The sequence below is a fragment of the Dermacentor silvarum genome, chromosome 8, assembly GCF_013339745.2.
Source record: "Dermacentor silvarum isolate Dsil-2018 chromosome 8, BIME_Dsil_1.4, whole genome shotgun sequence".
NCBI lineage: Eukaryota > Metazoa > Arthropoda > Arachnida > Ixodida > Ixodidae > Dermacentor > Dermacentor silvarum.
The window spans coordinates 80,940,561-80,955,588 of NC_051161.1; the positions used below are offsets into that span (position 1 = coordinate 80,940,561).

Here is a 15,028-nt window from a genome sequence, read left to right on the forward strand (position 1 = left end):
AGAGGTTCGTTGAAGAGCGGTGCGCATGTACACACTGCTACATAACCAGTGATCCAAGTTGGTTCGATAGTTGGTTTTGAACCCTGTTTTCTCAGCGCAGCAGCCGAATTCACTACCCATTCGACCACAGACTAGCCAGTGAGCAGTCTGCATGCATAGACAGTCGGTTGCGATAACAGCAGGAATGTTTTCTTTCAGCTGAGCAATACCCTACTACAAAGGGCAACAATAGGATTGATAAGCACACGGCCTTGACAAGTATAAAGCTCGTGTCACACAGCCACAAAGCGTCTGGATTTGCTCGAAGAATTTAGTGCTCTTCAGAGAAAGGTAAGGGGGACTCGTCCGTAGGTTTTTCGACAGGGCGTGACTATGAAAAAAAGTTACGTGGGAATGCCTGAACATCAGCGATCCTCGTTGTTCCTTGGGTACGCAGTGACACCGGTTTTAGAACAACCTAGCTATCGAAGAAAATTTCCAAGGCCATCTCCTGCTTTTATTTCTCATAATATAAATCACCCACTCTATGGAACTGCGTTAACCATTTTGTCTTTGTGCTTGCACTAAAATCTCCTCCTTCCCGAAGTCATTTAAATAATAGAAAGGGGGAGCTGGGCCAAGGGGCTTTAATTTACAGCAGAAATCGGTAGTGTGAGTACTCACTTTGAATCTGTGTGAAACAGTGGTTACCCATCATGAAGGCTTAGTGGCTTAAGCGTTCTGGAGCTGCATGGGCCATAGATTATGGTATTGAGTTCCCGAATGCGGCGGCTCCATTCTGATTGGGGTGGCGAATAAAAGCTATTGTATTACGCTTTAGGTGCACTGTAACACGCGAGCCGTGGCTGAAGCGGCGCCGGCGATGCTCTTCAGAGAAAAGGGGAGAGAGCTCCACTATTTCGGCAATGCGTTTCATTTCAGTCTTTTGCTTTCCTCGTGAAGCGATAATAGACTGGCCCACCTGCTTTCTTTAGTCTCCGTCAGTAAAACTGCCGTGGTAAATATTTGCTGCCATTTGTCCGAGTGCATTGTGTTCACTGTCAGAGGCTGCCCACCAGTGGTACTTGAACACTCTCTTAGCCAGCGGCGAGCTGTACCATAGCCCTTTGCCTGTGGGCTTTCCAAACTTGTCCAATGGCACAAGGCTCATCCGCACTTCCGCATTCGTGGCTAATATATTTCTACTACATTGCGCAATTACTCGTCTGAATAGGCTGTCTTTATTGCTATTTATGTCGACATCAGCACCTTGGTGCATCAAAAAACACGCAATGGTAAAATGTTTACTGCCATTATTCTAAGATTGCCACCTTCATGTGTATTATACAGCTTATTATTGTCGCGCGAAATTGACACGAAAAAGGCTTTTTTTTAGGTTGACGCGCCTTTCCCCGCCATGCAACGGCTCTACTTAATTAGCTACCTTGTGGCAGCAGCCACAGCCGCAAACTACCAAGACGACTATCGCACTCAATGGGAAGCATTCAAATCTATCCACAGTAAGTATGCCGGTTTAAAAGTCGCTCCGTTATTCAAATATAAAGAAAACACAATATGTCTAAGGAGGCTTCTGTACTGTATGCATTACTACAGCTGCTTCATAGAAATGACGGCCACAGCCTGCCGCTGCAGCTTCTCGTGACCTGCGCAAAGCACATTAGGTCTGACGGGACAAAAATGTCCCAGTCGACAACAGCGGGACGTGACGGGCTATGTACAAAGCTATATGGGAGACGTGTGCAAAGGGCTGGTGGGCAAGACATTTCTGTTGCGCCATGGCTACCATGGCATCTGCTGCTGTGCATTTGTTCGAGTGCGCGAGTTGCTGCCCGCAAGTGGTACGCCAAGACTCTCTTGGCCAGCGGCGAGCAGTACCCCGATCCCTTTCTCTTAAACCGCTGCAAAAACGGTCTGAACTGTGTGAACGACGTATATAACCATGTAGCGAAAGGCGAAGAACGCCATCAGTGAAATTCCATCCGGGGGAGCAGCGCAGCGGGCTTACATGTGACACGTCACTATAATAATAAGCCGTACAACAACGGATCAAGTGCAATTACAGTGCACATAAGCGTGACCAGCATTTTATTTTCCAAACTGCAAGAGAAATGGTCACATTCCTTCTTTTGAGTGTAAATAGATGCAACTACAGCCACCAGAGAACCACACTTACCAGTTATGAAATGAACTCCACAGATTCTATAGGTGTCCAACAGCTGCCCCTTGTCCCGCCGCATTGCCATCACCTACGTTTCTTGCCGCTTCTTAATTCTAGGGTGCTGAAAAAAAAAGTAAATCCCACTGCTTTCGTTTTGTGCGATGTACGCATTCAACCACGCGAGAGATCTCCGGCACGACCAACTGGCTCGGCGGACGCGCACAAAGCGAACAAGATAATAAACACAGGAGGTTGTCAGGTCGTGCCAACGCGCACGCGCCGCGCTTTTTGCCCATCAAACACTCCCACGTGTACCGACTATCATGTGACCGGCTCTTTGTGACGTAGGCCGGAAGGTCCATTCACCTGCAGTCTTGCGCCAGTAAACTGCTCAGTGAAGCTATGAATTCTCAGAGGTGTTATGTTCTGTCTTGCCGCACGTTGCAGCTTCTCGCGCATTCCTGTGTGGAGTTTGCAAACAAAGCTACATCGTGTTTCGGATTTATTTCTACATAATGACCGGCTACAAAAAGTTCGGCTGCGATTATTTTTCATCGAGAGATCTTTTGATTGCAAATATATCTCACCGCAACCTGTGCGCTTTCCTATAGACAGAAACGCCCAGTATTTATAATAGATATATTATTATCGTATTTATAGAATAATAAACTAAAACTGAAACTGAGTATAAAGCAGTGTGGACAAGCCACTAAAGACAATGTCGACTTGAGGTAATCAAAGCGTTCTCTTTGCTATTTATCTCCGGCTTGAGATTCCATGACAGCTGTACATTTACGACTCAGAGCACGTGGTATTTCTGGCGGGATACCGGTATTTACGCCGCATATGCTTGTGACAAATGTCAGTCGTACCAGAATAGGCAAACAATTGGTGAAATTGAACAGTCATCAAGCTGAAGACTATGAAATATCGATTGTGGACAACACATTTTATAAGTCACTATGGCAATATCTCTATGAACAGGGCCTGTATGCTTATATTTAGTTCCATAGTGATGTTATACCGTGTGGCAACGCAAGCGAAAAAAATAAGCTAATGCATCACAACTCCAAATTCGGCACGAAAGTTACTGAACCGCCCTATGAAGCAAGTTGGCATTTGTGTCTACTTAACATTCTGAACGCCTTTACATTCTGAAGACAGGAACGAGCTGCCAGGCGCTTTTTTGGAAATTGCCGTTTTGATTTGTAAGACATGAATCTTTCCTGTACCGCATACCTACAAAAGCAACGTTGACTATTCACGCCACATCTCTCTAAAGAATGAAAGGAAATTGGGGTTTTCTGGACACCTATTTCTTTTCGCACATTGTAGAGACGAGCGTCCAAACGCTATGTATTAAGCACAGCGCCTTTTCAAAAATTCTTAGATGAGCTTCTGCTCTGCTCGTAGCTTTTTTAAACGACACTTGCAAAGTGCGAAAGGTTGTGGTCCGCACTAAAAAAAAAAAAAACGCGCAGACTCAGGAGCCCCGACAAAGTGGCAACTTTATTCTGAATATTCTTTCAGGTGACAAGCCCATTACATTGCGGCTAATCTAAGTCTGTGCGTGTAGCCCAGTATTTTGTAAAAAGGCTGAAGCTACTCTCGTAATCATGGTTGTCTAGTCTGCATCAGGCCAAGGACCACTTCATACCATGTGAATCAAACGCGTGTATAAAAATAATGGGGGACTCCGACACATGTCATGAATGTATTGGAAGCCAGTGCGATGACGTCTCGCACAAAAGGAATGAAAGCCTATTCACGTTTTCTTAATTCAGTGAAAGGTTGAGAGGCAATTACATATTTTAGAAAGGCTTTCTCTTATGAAACTCCCTTTATACCTGCAGGATCGAAAAAGTGATCACCAACATAGTTATGTAAACGTGCAAAAAAGGCGGAATTGTAAGAATAACATCTCGAGAACGTGTGACTAGGATCATGGCCGAACACAATGGGCGGTTGCAAAAAAAAAGAAAGAGAAAATGATAAACTTAAGAAATAAGTTTCATTTAGCCAGAGACTAACGCTGAACTTCATTCCAGGTAAGACGTACCAGTCTAGTGAAGAAGACCTACTTCGGTTTAAGATCTTCACTGAAAATAGCCGTCTGATTGCCAACCACAACGCAAAATATGTTAAAGGGCTCGTGTCTTTCAAGCTCGGAATGAACCAATTTGGTGACCTGGTAAGTGATTTCGGTATATCTGCTGCATATGCGGAGGAGGAGGGAAGGGAGGTGGTTTTAAGAATAAAGTGAAAAACAATATTAACGCTTTTAAGGATACTAACTCAAGTGCATTTGTTACCATTATTGCCGAACGTTCAAAAACGGCAATATATACAAGCCCATCAACGCTCTGAGCATTGTTTTAGGATAATAAATTTTACTTGATGCGTCTGTCGTATACGTAAAGAGAAGCCTCGGTGTTAGTCTGCAAGAATAGCATGTGCTATGTCGAGAACGAAGAGAGACTCTTTAATTTAAATACTCGAGAGCGTTGCCTGGCTGCACGCCTAGCATATTACGTATATGCCCAAGATGATGATGATGGTGGTGGTGCTCTGTCGAAGTATATCAAATGTGTAGCACTACAAAGTACTGATTGCTACACTCAAAGACGGTTTAGGCTCGTTGCTTTATACTTGTTCCTGCATGGAAACGAGATCGAAGACGGAGTCTTGAAAAAATTGACGCTTCTCTTTAATGGCGGGCCAGAAGAAGAGCGTGCAGCCTACGCGCTTCGTCGTCTTTCACGGCGCCGACCTTTTCGCGCGCCATCCCGCGGTGCGGGAGCCCCACATCATTGTGTCAATTGCCCCCCGTGCGAAAAGGGACCGTCTCGGTCGCGTCAAAAAGTTCTTTCAGCCACGACAATAAATGGAGCTCCTCAGGTGCATCTTGGCGTTCACGTACGCGCATAGTATGGTTTCATGCGCACTACATGAACAACTTCAGCGCGAGGATGACGACGGAGCGAACCGGGGTCGGAACTGCAGGGTACGACTTCGTAGGTTACGTCACTGAGGCGGCGTGTAACCTTGTAGGGACCGAAATACCGGCGGAGCAACTTTCCGAGAGTCCATGGCGACGGATGGGCGTCCAGACCCACACGCAGTCGCCGGTATTGTATAATGGACGTCGCGTCGACCCTGGTTGTATCGAAGGGTGTCGGTATGCTGTTGGCTCCGGATACGATGCCGAGCAAGCTGGCGGGCTTCTTCGGCTCTTCGAACAAACTCTTCCACGTTTTCGCTGTTTGGGCTATTATCAGACACAGGTAGCATGGCATCAAATTTTGAGGTGACGTGGCGCCCGTATACAAGTTCGAACGGCGTAAACTGTGTAGTCTCCTGTACAGCAGTATTATACGCAAAGGTCACATAGGGTAAAATCTCGTCCCACATCTTGTGCTCTACGTCGACAATATATTCAATTTCTGACTTTGTTGAGCATGACATTATGAATAGCCAAAATCTAAAGGCTACATCACTAGCGCAAAATAATGCGTACTGCTATGGGGAGCAGTAAATGGGAACACTTGGTTATCAAGAGGCCTCCGAATACAGGCAAAATTACCTTGCGACTGGCCGCTCGAGGGACGTTGCGTGTATTCGTGGGCTTCTTTCAGGCTCGAAAAAACACTTTTATGTAGTACGTACTGAGCAACAGAAAGTTGTGCCGGGAGTTTTTCATGTTGCTCCATAATATTGGTAATATTGGTTGGTATTATCCGGTTAATCAATATTCTGCAGATTTCGTCTGCCAGTGGGCCTGAGAGTATTAATTCAAATATATTAAAAAGAGCTGAACTGTTTTCACTTGTTATTCTTTCTAAAATCTTTGCTCAGTCGTTGCAGTATTCTTCGCTCCCGCGTGACTGGAAGAAATGTAAGGTGGTTCGAGTCCTAAAGTCAGGCAATGCGCATGCTCCCGAGAACTACCGTCCCATTTCATTGACAAGCATCCCATGCAAACTTTTGGAACACATCATTTACTCTCACCTTGTTGACTTTTGGGAGACCAATTCATTCTTACATTCCTCTCAACATGGCTTCAGAAAAATGTACTCGTGCGAAACCCAACAATCTTGCTTTACTAATGATCTTTTTGCTGCATCTGACAATAACCTTGACGTTGACTCCATTTTCTTGGACTATGCTAAGGCCTTTGATACCGTAACGCACAATCTACTAAACCTTAAACTCGACCATCTTAATAGTGATCCTTTAGTATGACCTTGGATTAAAGACTTTCTTTCCAATCGAACCCAGTAAGTAACTGCCAATAACGCTTCCTCTGTTTTTTTATCAGTTACATCAGGGGCCCCGCAGGGATCCGTCCTCGGGCCTCTGCTCTTTCTAATTTATATTAACCACCTCCCTGACTGCGTGAAATCGTCTTCAATTTACCTATTTGCTGATGACTGCGTAATATATCATAAGATTAGTGACCCCGCCGATTCCACTAAACTGCAAGAAGACCTTAACAATTTATCTATATGGTGCAATGCATGGAATATGAAACTAAACGTAAATAAATGTAAATATATGCGCGCATCAACACCGCACTAATAGTACTGACACACGCATGTATTTTCTGAATAGCGCTCCTCTCTGTCAAGTTAACTTTTACAAGTGTCTCGGCCTTTATATCACTCACCATCTATCATGGCACAAGCATGTGGAATATATAACTTCTAATGCTAATCGCACGCTATAGGCTATCTGCGCAGAAACTTTTACGCCGTGCCTGCATCTTTAAAACTGACGCTCTACATAACACTTGTTCGATCAAAATTAGAATATGCCCTAGACATCTGGGATCCCCCTCAAGTATCACTAACCCTCTCCCTCGAAGCCACTCAGAACCACGTGTCCCGCTTTATTCTATCTAATCCCTTTCGTCATGCTAAAGTTACACTCATGAAGCAAACCCTTAACATACCGGATCTTTCAGTACGTCGTGCATATAGTCGCCTCTGCCTTTTCCACAAGATTTACCACCACCACCCGGTATTAAAAGAGAAACTTCTTAGCTTTCATCCCGCAGCGATCACCTTCATAATGTTTTCGTGCCATCTTGTCGTACGACTGCGTACTACTATTCTTTTTTACCTCGCACCCGTAATGACTGGAACCACCTTCCCGCATTGGTGGCCACTATATTACAGACGCATCGAGGTTCAAGATTGCTGTTTTCCATGCCATCTAACCAACAAATATTTTGTTCATTGTTCTGCATTCTTTTTCTGCATATGCACCACTCCTTTCTGTAGCGCCTACGGGCCTTGAAAGTATGTAAAGTAAATAAATATATAAATATTCGCAATACCACCTTTTATCTAATCACAATATTTGAGAAGTTGATTAAATAAGTATTACTAACCAAGTAATTCGACGGAGTGCAAAAAATAATCAAGCGACGGCAAACAACACTGCATTGGTTCTGTTCAGCCACTTGGCATTTGCATATTTTAAAATCTCAGTGCATGATAGTTGGCACACCTTGTGTATATATTTTTTCGCATGCAGTCAGTCCTTTCTTCATGAACTGCCTTAATCAACGTGAGAGACTGTGGAGGCACGTTCAACCTTACTTTCCTAATTCTTTGCTTGTAGAACTAACCTAATTAATTTTAGTGGACTGTAGTCATACCAAACCATAACATATTTTACGGAAGATGCATTAAAGCGTGGATACAAAATACGAAACCGTATTCTGTTTCGGCAAATTGGTCTATCTTTTTTGGGCCATCTTTTTCGTTTGCATGTGGTGTAAGGATGCCAGGGAGTATGAAGTTAAATTGCGCTTGACGCGCATATTAACAGAAAATAAATGTCATCTTATTATTTTTATTCATGTGTTAGGATGAAACGAAGAAGATGAAATTCATGCGTGTCGATACCGCGCAAGCGCGGAATTCTAACGTTGAAATTGTTAATTTCCTTGTTTTCATACACCTAACTTCCCAACACAATTCATGGCCAATCCCCCCCCCCCCCCCCCCCCCCGTGGGTATTTGCCATAACCACTCAAGAAAACAACAAGGATGACAGCGGCGCCAGTGGTGACCGTGTGAATGCGCCTCGAACGTCCCTACAATTGCTTTCTCAATAGGCCCGGCTGTAAACTTCATACATAGCTTGGAACTAGGTTTTGACCATGAAATACATTACCACTCAAATGGAATGGGAGCTCGTTGTTTGGAATTCATTTTCGTCCGAACATTTTTGAATACTCGCCTCTGTGATTAGCAATTCGCTAAAAGCGGTGATTTCCCGCAATAACCGTGCCTCCTTCCATCTGGCTGTCGTTATTGAGAAATTGCCTGTTCATGTCCGTAATTCTTGTGCATCCCTGCTTGTGCTTACAGCTTCCACACGAGATTTCGAAAATGCTGAACGGTCTGCGTGTCAGGCACAGAAATGAGCAAAACTCCACCTTCGTGCCACCTGCCAACGTCAATGACAGCAGCTTGCCCGAAAGCATTGATTGGCGCGAGAAAGGAGCAGTGACTGCGGTCAAGGACCAAGGAAAGTGTGGATCCTGCTGGGCCTTTAGTGCAGTGAGTTCTAACACTTTCCCCATGCAAATTCGCTGTATCTTTAACCTGCTGCTGTTTCTGCAGCTTCACAAATGGTATCCTATTTTATGTGTGGTGTTCCTGTTCTCATCAACTTCTTCGGTTGATGACAACTTCACTTTTCTGGCCTTGTATTACTATAGTCTGCCAGCCTACGTCACTATGTGCTATGATAGTAGAAGGCTTAACTTTAGTTCATACTAAAATGCACATAAAGGAAAGTCTAATCCCAGGCGCTCGACAAGAGGAGCACAGCATAAACACACAACCGTGTGTTACATAGCTTAGCCCTACACAGACAATAGCAATTTACTCCTTTGTTATTCATCACAGGGCGCATGAAATGTTTTCAATCTCAACAGTAACGCTATTCCTAACATTTTTACTCATTACAAATAACACGTTATATCAATATCCGCAAGTGGATGATGATAGGCATCTGACAGTTTACTAAATGGTTCTCATAAAGAGAGAGAGAGAGACGGAAGAAAGGGGAAAGGCAGGGAGGTTAACCAGATGTTAAGATCCGGTTTGCTGCCCTGCGCTGGGGAGAGAAGGGAGGGGGAGGTAAAGTGACAGGAAAGTAGAGATAGAGAAATAACGGAGCACAGATACACAATCACAATCGGTCACAGGTGGCACACCTCAGTAGCACTTGCAGCACTATAAACATCTGTTCAGGCTACAGCCGCTAGCCCAAGTCTATTCTCCTTAAAAACTGCAACAGTGCCCTCATCGCCCTCCGCTGCGATGGCTTGTGATGTCGGCATTCTAAAATAAGTTCCTTTGTTAGAGGTCTTTGGTCGAAACGCGCTATCGCGTGTACGAGCGATCAGTCTCTGTAAATTGTAGCGCGTAAGTGTGGATCCAGGTATTCTACTTTCTGCAATTAATTTTCATTCCCTACAGCTATTCACCTCTCAGGGCAATTGCTCGTACCCCTAGCTCTGGATACCTTAGCAAATATTTTTCTAATAATCTCACGTAAATAGGAAAGATTTGGGTGGAATAATATCACCCAATACCATAATATATGCTTAGCAGCCCACGCACAAGTACCGATCTTTCTCCAGGCCGGTAGAGTTACTACTGACAGCCTTACCTGACGTATACGAAGTTTTCTAAGTTTGCATGTATCTGCTGGTTTGTACTAAGTCTCATATATATATATATATATATATATATATATAGATATAAATTCGGAGCCCTTCCCGTGTCGAGAAAAGGGCCTAAGGGAAGCTTGTGGCAAGACGACGCTGTCGCAGGAATTCCGCTTCGTTTGCCCTAAACTCAGGGTCGGCAACTCATCGCTTACATTTGGCCTTAGCATCGCGCTTCCGCAACTCGGGGTCCGCGGCCCTTCCCTGACTTTTCGCCATGGGCTTCGGAAGCCCTCACACTAGAATCGGCACCTTGATGAGGAGCCATTTCCCGAGCGAGTTCGAGGGGCCGTTGCTCAAACGCAGCCTGCTCCTCGGCGCAACGCAGCTTCCCATCATTCATCCTTCCCGGCCTTCTCACCCGGCCCTCACATCCGTCGCTTAAACTGATCTGACGCAAGCGAAGCCCGGCGGAGCGTGCGCCAACCCCCTTTCCTTCACTTTCCCTCCCCGCGACACATAAAACGCCCCTGATTGGTCGCATGCGTCATGTGTTCCGGCGCCGGCGCAGCTTTTCCCGCACATGCTCTTTCTTTCTTACAACCTTTCTTTCTTTCTTTCTTTCTTTCTTTCTTTCTTTCTTTCTTCTTTCTTTCCTTCCTTCTTTCTTTATTTCTTGTTCTTGGCTCGTACCCGCATATCCAATACCGGTATGCGCCACACGTAACGTTTTGCGTGACTACGCTGCCACCGAAATCTGTACCGCAATAGAAGCTTTGCTTGGAAACAACAATATAATGTTTCGTGTGGAAAGGCACAGGCATCGCCTGGTAGCCACCCGTCTCTTCAGCCAAACTTACAAAATAAAGTTGTTGCCTCCTCTTCCACAGACAAAAGATACTATTTAAAATGCATTTACACTGCATCTAGACAGCAAGATAGACCCTAGGGATGGTCGATGAATTGTTTTATTTGAATAACGATTAATCGTTCATCGTTTTAGCCTTCAATCGATTATTCGCTTTCGATACACGGTTTTTTATTGATTAATCGATTGATCGAAATTTTTGCCGGGTACTCTCAAAAATACTGAAACGCAGTTATCTACATTTGTAGGGCCCTGTTACAATGTTTGAGAGGCGGAACCAAGTTTGAAACACAAGTGTATAACCGTTTGATAAAGGTAATCTTTACCTTGCTAAAGACTAGTGGCTTTTGACAAGATAAACAATATATGTTACAAAATGGCACTTAGTCCAGAATGAAAAAATTCTGCGGCCCTATCACTCCGTGAAGATGGTTAACCAGCGAAGCTGAAACGTGCAGCCCCGATGTTTATCACCGGGTTGATCCCTAGGGTTCGTTAAAGTATTTCTCAATTATGAGGTTACACACACGTTCGGCTGCAACGGAGAGAACGACGTCACTGACGGTGTGCCCGCAGTCCGCCGTTGTCGCTTGCGTTCGATCTCTCGAATTTGCTCGGCGGTGTTGTTAGCAGCATTCGCCTGCCACTGCCGCTTGCGAGTCTTCTAAATTAAATTGCTTCAAAAATTCAATCTGTCCGTCACGTAAGACAATGATTGGCTCATACCCCTTTAAGCACTGGCTGATAGCGCCGTAAACGCGGCCTACCCATTACGACGACAGAAGAGAAGTGAAATTCTACGCTGGAATGATTTGCGGCTACGCAGTCAGCTACAAAAGCAGACGACGACGACGAACGCGGGAGCAGTGGAACGAGCGCATGCCGAGCACGAGCACGAGCGCAACCCGAGGGGCGCCTACGAGCCAGCTGCGGAAGAAGACGATGACGCTCGAGCGAATGCTGATGATGATAGTCTTGTGTACACAGGTGATTTCGCCTAGCCATATACGATTTCACCTATAGTAGGATACAAATTTAGAAACAGCAGTTGGCAAAAAAGGTAGAGGGACCACGCGAGGTTGTGTTACTCCACCAGCCAATCACAGAAGCAAACAAAATCGTCGTTATGCGACGTTTTCAAAATGGCGTCATACTTGATACGACTGTAATTGTCGTACTCGTACTTTCCACTATAATAGTTAAGTGAAAACGTATAAAATTACGCGTTTATAATTTCATTTTCGTGGTTACCGCCTTATTTAGGTAACAGGGAAACTTTGAAGTACGAACTATTTTCAGCCTCACGGAGGAACAGTGGCTGGCGGTTATGAGGGCGTGGACGGGTCTTCACTGCAGACTTAAGTTGTATCCGACTATACACATACAAAGCTTCGCTTTAGTAAGGTATATTGCACTATTGAATCCAAGTACAGTACAGTTAAAGAAGAATTAAGAAAAATGGCAAAAGTGAAAGGTGAAGTCCAACTGACATATGCAAGAAATTGCAATGTACACAGGGGAAAAGAAAGTCAGTGGTTTAGGATTTTAAACCACATAATCTTTTCTACGGAGCGAAGAAATGTGAACTGGCTGGCATGTTTGGGTGAAACCGACACTTACTTTGAATGGCACACAACCAGCATGCGAGAATATAGAACTGCATCGCCATGTCAAATACATGGTCTAAGCCAGCGCGCATGCTGTGAAACATTTTTAGTGGACTGGCAGTGGGACTACGATCAATGACTGGGTTACTATAGTGTGCCTTGAGTTGTGAGGGCATTTCAAGCCTCCGGCTTCACGCGGCGTGTGCGGTGGGGGGGGGGGGGGGGGGGGGGGAGGGGAAGCGCTCGGCTCGGCATCACTCTGGACTCGGAAAGAAAGTCGACAGTCGCTCCACCCCAGCCGCACAGACACTGCTCGTGGGCCGCCATTCCAGTAAGATTTCCAAATTCTCGTGCCACTCCTGTCGAACTCTCGAAAACGATAATCGAACAGGCCTAATCGATTAGGTCAATTAAATTAAAGGTGGACATCGATGACGATTAATCGTTTTGCGGGATACTTTTAATCGATTAATCGTTCATCGATATTACTAACCCTAACAGACCCTCGCTCGTAACTATATATAGAGCCCGCAGGCTTCGTCGTCTTCCACTCGGCTGCTCGTCTCCTCAGCAGCGGTCATTGTTATCCTAACACTGCCTTGGCGGAATTAGCACCATCCCGGTGCTATTAAATATCTAAAGTGCGCGGAAAGCTGTGGACGTGCACAATGCCACTGGTTGCCACAGCGGACAGCGTAGTGGGCGGGGCTAGAATAATTTCACAAGTGACATCGGTCACTTGGCGGAGTTCGCCGTATGGGCCTGTGTAACGAAAGAGTAGTATTTTTTTTTCTTTTTTCACAAAGGTCAACTATACGGGATGGTGACGAAAGTAACACGAGGGTGCCGGGCGACAAATGAACATCACGAGGATGAAAGTCGCAGTGGCTCTTCTAGTTCGCTTGAGAAACTTGCAATATACATCCGCCCCTCTTTCGGTACATTGTGACAATAATGTTCCCCCTCAACTGCAGACAGGTGCTCTGGAGGGCCAGCATTTTCTGAAGACTGGCAAACTTGTGCCACTTAGTGAACAAAATCTTATTGACTGCGCCGGAGCGTATGGTCCCCAAGGCTGCGAAGGCGGAAACTTTGACTGCGCCTTCACGTACGTCAAGGACAACGGTGGCATTGACACTGAGGAAAGCTATCCATACGAGGCTGTGGTGAGTGACAGTATCATCATAGCCCCCATGCCAGTACGCAATGCGTAAACTTGTGTTCGGATTATACAAAAAGGATCTCGCTATGTATACTATCGACCAAGAAAGTTTACGAACCAAGGAATCTGACAAAAAGCTGAATATCTCCGCAGCCTCAAAACGCAGCTTGGTGATCTCATTTCCCGCCTCTACTGGTACATGCGAACAACATTGTGATGTACCGTTTTACTGACTACTTTTAAAGGCAGCTCGGATATTTATCGGTTCGTAAACTTTTTTGGTCAACAGTACCCATACGCACTGAACACTTTACACCCTCATGGGCTATAAAAGGGTACTTCGTTTTCTTCACCGTTAAGAGGAAGCTTTAATTCCGGGGCAGCTCCTGTGTTGCTTCTTCAAATACATGAAAAACGCAGAGATGCTTGTATAGCGCAACCATAGGAATAATTTGGATTATATTTATTGAATTTCAGAGGAAAGAAGTTAACGTTTATGTATACTATCGACCAAGAAAGTTTACGAAGCAAGGAATCTGACAAAAAGCTGAATATCTCCGCAGCCTCAAAACGCAGCTTGGTGATCTCATTTCCCGCCTCTACTGGTACATGCGAACAACATTGTGATGTACCGTTTTACTGACTACTTTTAAAGGCAGCTCGGATATTTATCGGTTCGTAAACTTTTTTGGTCAACAGTACCCATACGCACTGAACACTTTACACCCTCATGGGCTATAAAAGGGTACTTCGTTTTCCTCACCGTTAAGAGGAAGCTTTAATTCCGGGGCAGCTCCTGTGTTGCTTCTTCAAATACATGAAAAACGCAGAGATGCTCGTATAGCGCAACCACAGGAATAGTTTGGATTATATTTATTGAATTTCAGAGGAAAGAAGTTAACGTTTAATATCCATCAGGGTATGGAAAGGCAGGAAAGAAAATTTCAATCAATGTTCTACCTTAAAATATTTCGAAGCCACAGGAAAGATTTTGAGAATTATTTGACATGGTCTTTTAACGCGGTCTGCTTTAAAACAGTTGAAATGAACAGTCTCACCTTACCTTTTTCAAAAGCGGGCAAAAGCGGACGCATTTGAAACAATTCTTGCCGTCCGATATACTTTTCGACGCAGGATGGGGCTTGCCGCTTCAAGAGAGAAGATGTCGGTGCCACGGATACAGGGTTCGTGGACCTCAAGATGTTCTCCGAGAGTGAACTTCAGAAAGCAGTCGCGAACGTGGGCCCAATTTCTGTCGGCATTGACGCAAGTCGGAGCTCATTCCATTTCTACGCCGGAGGTAGGAATCAACTCGGTGCAGCTTCAGTGTGTGTGAATGGTTGCGAAAAAAAAAAAAAGATGTCGACATACTGTAAAATTGTCAGCAATTGTTGTTTTTAGAGTGGAAAACGATTATTTAGCGAAAAAATGCTAATAAAACGCTTGTATTTCCCCGAAAATGTGAAGAAGCGAGCACATTATTACACGTAGTAAATTCACAGTGCAGCGCAAAAGTACTAGTCGTAGAAAACATTCGCCGTGG

General features: G+C 44.9%; 1 protein-coding gene across 1 annotated transcript in view; it reads left to right on the plus strand.

Annotated features, from left to right (window-relative positions):
• Window positions 1-241: 241 nt before the first annotated feature.
• Window positions 242-15,028, plus strand: part of LOC119462229 (cathepsin L-like) — a 42,043-nt gene continuing 27,256 nt past the window's right edge. Inside the window, exons 1-6 of the mRNA XM_049672902.1 lie at window positions 242-330; window positions 1,376-1,499; window positions 4,207-4,349; window positions 8,539-8,730; window positions 13,298-13,489; window positions 14,620-14,785. Of these exons, the coding sequence (XP_049528859.1) occupies window positions 1,397-1,499; window positions 4,207-4,349; window positions 8,539-8,730; window positions 13,298-13,489; window positions 14,620-14,785 (796 nt within the window). The 5' untranslated portion in view covers window positions 242-330; window positions 1,376-1,396. The remainder of the gene's footprint in view (window positions 331-1,375; window positions 1,500-4,206; window positions 4,350-8,538; window positions 8,731-13,297; window positions 13,490-14,619; window positions 14,786-15,028) is intronic.